The sequence below is a fragment of the Battus philenor genome, unplaced genomic scaffold (assembly GCF_028537555.1).
Source record: "Battus philenor isolate CCGP_79_NKW_IND1 unplaced genomic scaffold, ilBatPhil1.0.hap1 SCAF_23, whole genome shotgun sequence".
Taxonomy (NCBI): Eukaryota; Metazoa; Arthropoda; class Insecta; order Lepidoptera; family Papilionidae; genus Battus; species Battus philenor.
The window spans coordinates 5,434,361-5,444,429 of NW_027181686.1; the positions used below are offsets into that span (position 1 = coordinate 5,434,361).

At 35.7% G+C, this 10,069-nt stretch overlaps 1 protein-coding gene across 1 annotated transcript; it reads right to left on the reverse strand.

The window, feature by feature from the left end:
- Positions 1-619: 619 nt before the first annotated feature.
- LOC137924022 (gustatory receptor for sugar taste 43a-like) lies at positions 620-8,142 on the reverse strand. The gene is made up of 10 exons (XM_068767317.1): positions 8,070-8,142; positions 7,395-7,509; positions 6,061-6,254; positions 5,556-5,703; positions 4,980-5,135; positions 4,654-4,794; positions 3,513-3,698; positions 2,328-2,437; positions 971-1,132; positions 620-682 (listed from the first exon to the last, which is right to left on the reverse strand). Exons 1-10 carry the CDS (start codon positions 8,109-8,111, stop codon positions 620-622), a joined length of 1,317 nt encoding a protein of 438 aa, XP_068623418.1. The 5' UTR covers positions 8,112-8,142.
- Between the last annotated feature and the right edge of the window lie 1,927 nt (positions 8,143-10,069).

Consider the following 10,069-nt stretch of genomic DNA (forward strand, 5'->3'; position numbering starts at 1 on the left):
AAGATTTTCAATAGGACCCGTTGAGAGTGGACTGCATCTGGCGTCTTCCAATGATTTTAACAAAGACGTTCTTCCATCTTGTGGGTGGACGTATTACGCTGCGCTTGCCATTTCGGGTTTTCCACTCTCAACCTTCAGGCTATCAGTGGCCATCACCTCTATGGTTTTTGTAGTTCGCCCAATTCTACTTGCCAATCCCCTAAGATATACCAATGCTTTTAGAAAGTAACCATGTGTAGAGGTATTTATATTTCATGTCAATTATAGAATACCATTAATGTTGAGTCAATCACTTATCGCTTTCACTAGCTTTCAAAGATGTCTTCGAAAAACTTATTACTTATTTGGCGACTATATATAGTTACAGATACCTCTAAAAATAACAAACAATATGTATGTTCTTACGTGAAAAAACTTTAATTAAGGTCTCCAACTAAATGTAACTATGGTTACGTACTAATAATTCTAGGATTTATTAAAAAAATAAGCCTGTTTTTTTCTTAAAGGCTTAATATCTATGATCTATGGTTTTTATCTATCATTTCCGGTGAAAACAGATAATACATTACATTCTATTACATAGATGGTATTACATTAAAATATATTAAAATTGTCCTCTTTACGAGTCATATCTTTGGAACTGTATGAGAATCACTAAATATGTTGTGACCGCACCGAGCACCTGCAACGTGATTGAATATTTAGAAAAAAATTATCAATTTGTAATGAATTTAAAGTTTAGTTTTTGTTTAGATATACGAAATTGAGGTGTTATATTCTCATTTCTATCCATATAGTATATTACAACTGAAGTTTATTTTTAGCTTTATGTACGCACTAAATTATAGTGCTACCGAAACCGCTGTACCGCGCCTTGGGTAAGTTGCGATACATTGATTTCGGTAACATTATACTTTTTAATAGGAAGAAACGAATCATATATAAACACTTGGTTAAAAAAGTTGCTTACCGATGCTACCAGAGGACGGTCCAGTGTGCACATTCCCATTGGAGAATAAGTAACAGATTGCAGCATCAATTGCCTGGAGAACACTTCGAGACGCGACGGCAAGCTGCCGTTGGATGGTGCTGACCTCATCAGCCGGCAAACCAGCTCCTCAGTCCTTTTGCCCTGACCGACAACAAAGTTATTGTTCAATATGTACAACAGAGTTATCTGACGCTAGTTTTCCGAAACGACAGTAATGTTACCTGTAGCTTAGTTCTACCAATAACTCAATAAGAGCAAAGGATCGAACTGACATCTAGCTCTCTCGGGGATTTTAAATCGGACTGCTAAATATGTTCTAAATGACAGTGTATACTGGGCGATGAGTAAATACCTAAGGAGAATCTCTTAAAGGCCTTTATGCCTTGTCTCTCCATGCCGCGGTTATTATAAAAAGCCACCTCAAAGCTGGTAAAGCTGTAAGTCATCATCATAATCTTCACTTTAGGTTTAGGATGTCCACTGCTGTGAATAGGTCTCCTTCGTATATTGAAGTGCCTGCTTCCGAGGACCTTAACAAGGTACTTCTATTAACCTTGTTGTGGACATCCTGAGCTACGCTTGCAGGTCTGTGCTCACAACTCCTCAACCTTGAGGCTCACGTCGCTCATCTGTTTTACTCGCTATGTGGCCTGTCCATAGTCACTTCAAATTGCCAGTTTGCTGGGCTACGCTGGTTAATTGCGCTTGTCACCGATATCTTTTCTGATTTGATCTCGTGCAGAAATTCCAAGCATGGCTCTATTTATATTCTGAGGACCATGTATTTTTTAAACTGAGTATCAAGTACGATCCTGATGCTTATTTACTATACATATATTTATTATATATACATATACATATATATATTATAATCGAAAACGGGGAGATATACATTTTAACAAAAAAAAACAAAAACTATTGGCCATTTATAGATTTTTACATTAATGTTTTATAATCATTATAAATAAAATCAAGTAATTTAGAAGGTACATGTATTACTAACTCGTCTCCTTCTTAAGCCAAACTAAGTACTTTAGAAAGAATACTTGGTAACCATCGCTCTGTTACCAAGCCTTTTGTAAATTACCTGTCAAGCCTTTACTTGTTTTAAAAAGGTCTTCGTCGAATTTTTAGCAAATTGTGTTAACGTGTTCTATTTGCTCGTACCATGTAAGAATTTTGTGTAATCAGAGGAAGCTGGCAGGATTTTGATGGGTAGATTGGACTTAATTTCTTTAGATGGTATTCTAAACGAAATCTTAATAGGGCTGGACGAATAATTTCGTCTGATATTTTTTGTGTAAGAAAAGTATTATTTAAAAGTAAATAGGAGCACCTCTGTGATGGTGTAGTGACAGGGCTCCACCACCACAAACATGCGCAGCATATGTGTAGCGCACCACAGGAACTGCAGCACGAGGAAATGAATCCTATTCGTCGATACAACTGTAAATTGAATACAAGAATACTTATTATTTACCAATAAGTCTATTAAAAATATGCTTTGTTCACAAACTACACTTTATTCATCATCGTTCTTCAAAAGTAATTCATTTTCAGCTCTAAAATTAATTCTTCATTTTAGCCAAATTTCTTTACCTGTAGGATCTTTTCAATGTTTACAAAAAGCGTGCAACTAAATCTGGGGAAAATTAATAGGAAGCATATTTATTGCTTTGCTTGGTTTCTGTGGTAGTTGATGTTGTTAGTCCGAGGGCTTTTACAGCTTCATCGGAACTGAGTTCACGGAGCGAAACGGTCTGTGAACTTAAAAATAAAACAGAAGCTGGACAAACTCATTCCAGTTGTATGAAGATGTTCGCACGAAGTAAACCGCTCTACCCGAGTGGAGCTGCATAGTGTTTATGCAGCGTGAATCACACGCGATTGGATAAGATCTCGGTTCGCCCACGCTGTTCGCGGGTAGGGTGCGAGCGGCTGTCCCCTATGAACGAGTGTTGCATATTTATTGGGTGTGTTGTTAATCAACTTGCAGCACACCTTTTGTGCGTGCGTTCGTTTTCAAGTACTTTTGCAATATTGTGCAATTTGATTAATCAATTAAATAATTTATTTTGTTATTTCGCCATTGGTTTCTTAGTATTAGATCATACTGGATTTGTTAATATATAGTTAATCTAAAAGAGGCAAACCGACATTTAAGTAAACAAAACTTTTATTAATAACAAGGGATATTTTAAAACTAATCCACGGTTGCAAGGATTGTGCAATAAAATAAATAGAATAAAATTTTGATATAGATAAAATTTGCTTAGTTGGACATAAAATAACATTATAATAACATATTTTGGAGTTTCATTTTTTATTTAAACACTACGTGTTGAAATTTGTCTTATAGGGCTATATTGCTTTTGTGTACGTGTGTACTATTTGCCACTTTTTAAGCCAAATTATTTTATAAAAAAACAATGTACTTTTGTCTAGTTTTAAAACACGATAAATACAATTGTTTACGGTGATGTAAGTTGTAAAGAGCAGTTTTATTAAATTTAATACTAACTTATCTCCATGATCAAAAAGTAGGGTGTAACGATCATGTGCAGCAAGGTCGATATGAGTATGAGGATCAGTGGAAGGCCGTAGCTGCGGTCCAGGGCTTGCACCACGTCACATAGAGCGCCGTGCAAGCACGCCAGCCTGCGAATGGCCTCGCAAGGTGGGACCACAAGCCGGGGCTCTCCTGTTACTGGAATGTACAAAATGTTTTATTGTATTGTATATGGTTAATAATTATGTGCACGTGTAAAATCTTTTTCAAATGCAAATTAAAAATCTTGTTATTCAAATAGGCATTTTAGAATCGTTATTTATTTTTAACATTATTAAAAAGGACAATGTCAATCTTTGAGTCAGTTACTACCGGTTTGGAATGCCGATCTACAGACAAGAGACGGCCAGAGATCTTTTTAAATGTAATTAATTAGACACTTATTTCCTGTCAATTAATAAATGGTAAGCCATGTCTACATTTTAACAGTTTTAGGAATATAAATAACGCAATGGAAATAGTAAGAAAAAGCGTTTGAAAAATTCGGATTACTACATATTAAAATTAATTATTAGCCTGTTGCATTCAACTGAAAAAATAAATCAATGATTAATTAATGAATTAATTAATTTCGGAGTGATCACTTTATACAAGATGATTTGAAATAGATGTTCACATTCACCATTTTCGGCTTTAAGACATGTAACCAATTACCCTGTATGTTGCTTGTACAATATAATGTATTAAACTAATACAAATAGACTGAATAGAAATCACTTAAAGATGGTTTAGTGGTTGTAATTAACAGGCTTATTAATAATTAAAACCAAATAGTATAAAATATTTGGGTGATGGTGATGACTTTAGAGGTGTGCGAAATTACGTAAAGTCAGGCAAAATAAGGCCAACATTACATGGAGAAACTCAAATAATCTGAAGAATTTAGGAAGAAACTACAATTAATTTTCGGCAAATTTAGACGGTAAAAGGGCGGTCACCTATTCGCTGGACTGATGCAGTTATAAAAGTATGCAATGCCATTGTGCTTGACTCCATAAAACTAAAAATAGAACATCCGGAGGAAATATGGTAGCGGAGATTGTCATGAACTGCATTTATGAGAAAACGACTAAATAGATGAACAGTTTATTACCGGTGTTTCTTATAATGACGCCGTGATCCTGCTCGTGCAGTGTGTCCACCAGGAGGCTGACGTTGGCGCAGCGGCGTGGCTCGCTGCCGGCCACGCGAATGGCCAAGACGTTCAGTGGCGGAGGATCATTCATCTTCTTAACTGAAAGTAGTTTTAAAAATTGATAAAAACGTAATAGTACCACCATTTAAAACCCTATGTTACTTTATTCAAGCAGCAGTAAAATTACATATTTATTTAACATTATAGTGTCTTGGAGTATAGTAATCCTCAGCTTAACCTAAGTGCGGTAGTGGAAGAAAGATGACGATGCTTGTTGGGCTTACCTGGGGCAGAGACAATCTTTGCTGTTAAAGCGAGCGCGTCGTTAACAGCCTGAAAACGCGCGCGCACTGACAGAGCCGTGAAAGCAAACTGTAGCTCCAGGATCATCGCTACATACCACAGCAGGTAGAACCCGATGTAGTTCAGTACAACATTCCCTGCAACATAGTACCAAAATAAGATTTTTTACGAGTTCTTTCATACATATTTTAATCGGGCTCTCAAATGAAGATCGTGACTCCCGCTATTTAAAGTGAAGGTTTTTCCTTATGCGTGTCTTTACGCCATAGTCTGCCGTTTTCAAAAGGCTTATCGGAAACAGCAAGTGCTAATATAAAACTTCGAAGTTAGACATCAGATTAGATTAGGTATAACTATACTAATGTATTCCGTAGGTTAAAATCCCACTTCACTCATCAATATATACCAAGTTCTAAAAACGATTGGGTGAATTTAAAGACATTTGGTGATGTTTTGAGGCGGCCTAGGCCTTATAGTGGGCATGATGCTCATGAAAGACACTAAAAAATTTAAAAAACAAATGTTTATTATTATTGCTTTATTGCAAATGAACATACACTGTCGTTGAAATTTAGTGGCTTGTAGTACATAGAAGCAGAAGTCGTCTGCGATAAGAATGGAGAAGAAGATGAGGATGGCCAGTAGAATAGCGCACAGCTTTCTCTCCGTAGCTCTCGAGTAATGCGCGCCGATACTGTGGTCTACCTGTAATCGTAGATTACGTCTTGGTGAAATTGGTTAATCTGATTGCATCACCATACTTCTGTATATATTTTAATATAAAATCAAATATTTAAGTCTAGACATTCTCTTTAAAAATCTCTCTTAAAAATTATGTACAGGGAAGTTAGTTAAAATTTGGAACGAAAAAGTTATCGATTTCGATAATTCCTTCATTTGATCTTGATCTTAACTATGTCGTCGGTCCACCTAATCAAGTTGCAAGTATTAAGTTATAATTGTAAATGAACTAAGCGAAATTAAAAAAAAATAAATAAAAAAAGATCCTTGCTGGTAATAGAGGGATTTGCAGGTGTGACTAATGAAAAAAAAATAACTTACAGAAGCGATACTCTCCATGAACTTTAGCATGTTGCGCATACGTTTGGGCGAGCCGTAGACGCCAGCGCCCGCGATCACAACCACCACCAGCACGTCGCACGTCGACACCACCTGGGACATCCTCGACGACATCCGCACCGACATCTCTATGCCTACATTGATCTCTGCCACTAGGCCGAATATCGTCGAAATTACTGAAATATATTATTTATTATTCACTGGTGGTTATTATTTCAAGCCTAACTATACTTTTCAACGTTTTTTTCTTCAAACTACAGATGATGTCTATTATCAGACTCCATTATATTCACATATCCATATAGTATTCCGCCAATATTTTTAATATCAAAGTGTGTCAATTTTGAATTAAAGTGTTATTTTTTTTAATTACTATCGATTGACGCATGGTTAAGCGGTTTCGGGTTATTTTTAGTTCGGAAAGTTTTACGTGTATTGTGAAACAGCTTGTGAAAGGTTAAGGGTTGGCGCGTTCCGCGAACTGTCAAGATCTGTAGACCCCAACGATACCAAAAATTGCTAACCCAAAAAATTCCTAACCCGCCGAATAGTTACAGAATGTACTGAACAGGAACGGCAGTATGAGGTTTACTGGTGGAACTACGGCGCCTGTCGCTGCCGGATCTTTAAGAACCGTTAATAAAATGTTTATAATATAAGTAGTTAGAAATAATATGATGAGATACAAAGATAACAAAGCAGTAGATTAGATGGAAAGCTAAATTAATTTTATATAAAATAGGATTTAAATAAATAAAAAAAATAATTAGATAAATAAAGCTTAAACAATTAGCTACGCCATCATACTAAATAAAATTTATTAGATGGCACGCATAATTAGTTATGGTATTAAAATTAAGATTTAATTAAACGATAATAATTGCTACAGTTAAGGTAACATGATATAGTAACTAGGAAAATGAGAAAGGAAAAAAAACTGTAAATTAGGTAGTACAAGGTCTCTGCCGTTTTAAGGCAGAGGTGTATGGCAACCAATAATTAATAAAAAAATCTGCCGATACTAAAACCCGACAAAAACGCTAGCCATTGAGGAGATGACTAATGATGATGATGACTGGGTATTTATGTTCACTACCATTAAATATAAGACAGAGTTCCTTTTTAAATAGGTGAATATCTTATAAAGCTCGCACTAACTCCTGTTTCCAAAGATTAGTCTCTTACGGCGAACAGCCAGAATGGTACTCGAGAAGAATAAATAAAAAGATAAATCTTAAAAGAAATTAGTTATAAAGTGTGATATATACAATTTATAATTAAGTGCATATCAAAAAGATAAGTTTATTCGTTATTACCTAGAATTGTAACTAGAATGTAACCGTAAATACACATTGCATTTGAAATAGAGACTGTGAACCCGTTGCAGCGCGACTCGAAACGCAGCGGCGCCAGTCCGAAGAAACTAGAAACCTGAAAAAAACTTTACGTTAGACATAATGAAAACTTTACTTATGAGTTAAGCATATTTATACACATTGTAATCGTATAGAATCCTGAAACAGTGCTGGCGAGGTCGCGGCTCGCTGTGTCATTGTGTGCTGTCCGCTGAAGAATACCTGATTTGACACAATTTACATAAACTAACTAAATCTATAAAACATTTTGGACGAACTGGTGTGTGGTAGTGGATTTAATTTGTTTTAGTTATATAAGAACCTCCAACGGATACACGATGTATAATGTACAAAATGGTGTACTATTTTTATAATTAGAGGTAATGAAAAACATTGCTTAGACTTTAAAATTGTCCTGCCTTATCTTGTTCCAACGACACTGTGCTTATTTTGCTTTAGAAGACATTGAAATAATTGTTGTTTCACTTAACTCTGTACAGGTAGAATTTTGTAGATAGAATTGTAGATTTTCCTGGTTTAAAAGCTAGTTTGGTAAAAGTTTTGGGAGTAAAGTATTAAATAAAATTAAAAAAAAAAGTTAGAGCTAAAATTATTATTTTAAAGAGGTTAACGTACCCTGAGAATGAAAGCGTGTGCTCCGCCGACGACACAATGCATAACTCTATTTTCAGTTCCCAAATCACCTTCGGATGCCACTGGGGCGTTGGGCTCCACCTTACCTGTCTCCACACCTATAGATAGCGATTTTTATTAATAATAAATTTGGCCTGTTAATGTATATATGAAGTAAAGTTACATGTCTGAGCTTCCCACTAGGTCAGACCGAGTCAATCAAAGGCTCTTTTTGCTACATTTTGTATGCAATAACAGATAAATGTTGTGAGTGTCCATTGTAAAAAAAATTACGAGCATAAAGATGTCTTTACATGTAACTACTTTTTGAGAGGTGTGCAAGTAACATTTATTTATACATTAATATTTTTTGCCATCCCAATCCTTTTGTTATTAAACTTTTCGATGTGCTTGCCATCACTATCCGAGGAATACACCAAGTCACAGTTAGTAAGACAAAGCTACCAAAAATACACTTAATAGTAGGAAAAACTTAAAAAGAACAATACAATCATATTCATAACAACAATAAAACTTGCCTGCACCATGCAAACGACTAATAGAACCTTCTGTTATCCCTGTAGAAACTCATCCTTACCTCAATGACGTAAGCTACGCATTTTCTCATCTAAACCGATGTTTTAGAAAAGTTACTGGCATAGTATTTTCTATATTGGCTGCGCTCTACTCTTAGGTGACAAAGTATGTTTGCCATGGTACTAGCTTAGATAGTCTACGTCCAATTATACCGAAAATATTTATGGCAGTTTCCTATTCACACAAAAACTATAGAATAAAATAATGAACTGATTTTTATGTTAAGTTAGTACCGTTATGACTAGTAGGCAGTTTTTATGAGCAACGCAGCGATGTGAGCAATGCGTGAGAAAGAAGACTATCACCATAGCTAACTCGCGTTCTCGGAACTACAAAATATCTTTGCAACCAATATCTTTCAGTGCCTCATGTCGAAAGCCTTCGATCAATGTGTGTTATTAGTGATAACATCCGGTACTGGAATGTGATCTCTCACTTCGAACAAGCACAGAGTAGGATGTTCACTTATAAGAGGGATAGTCGATTTTGTTACTGTTGTCGGAAGTCCCTGGATCCGGGTCGCAATCAATTGGTTCTATTGGATATATGTGACGAAGGTCTATGCAGCTGTGGATGACTTATGGCTGGAATGATGATGAAAATGTTCTACTCTCATTATTTGAACGGAATCACTATACATATACAAAGGTGGCAGCTTTATGCAGTAAATAAACGTTGTTCACAGCCAAATTATATTAAGCGGCAGAGCCAATAGCCAGATCTGGGCAGAGGGTGGGTTTTTAATTTTCTTGGCTTTTGAGTGATGTACTCTGGGGAGTCCGTTTTACATATTAATTGAAGAAACCGAGAAGTAAGATCTTGGCAAATATACGATGTAGCTGGTTACGGAGGGACGGAGATTCATCTCGTTTCGGGATGCCAGTGAGGTTGGAATTGTGTGCGAAGGCATTGACCCTGCTATATAGTCCTAACCCTTAGATGTTTTATTGTTTAGAAGTCCGACCTAACCAATTTTTGCCAGCAACGAACAGTAGTAAAGGTTTATCTCCCAGTAAAAATAAGAATACCATTTGTCTTAGTTGTTTTTTAAAAGTAGATATCACGATCTTTCTTCTTGTGTCATATCTTTCAGCTGGCGCATGTTGTGTGTGGCATATTGCTTCAGCTCATGTGGTATCGAGCGTGGTAAACACTAGGAAATACGCCGCGAGTATTTTTATAACAATACTTTATGGCGTGTTAGATGATGACAATACAAGATGCTTAGATAGTAGAGAATATTTTCAAGAACTCATCAACATCAAAAGACGCTTCCTCGTCTTTATTTTCAATTCCTATAATATAAACTATTGTAATATAATAAAAGGAATAAAATTTAAAATTACCTTCATTCATTACAAAGATGCAATCAGTGGACGGCTTAATAACGTAGTTATTTTTCACTT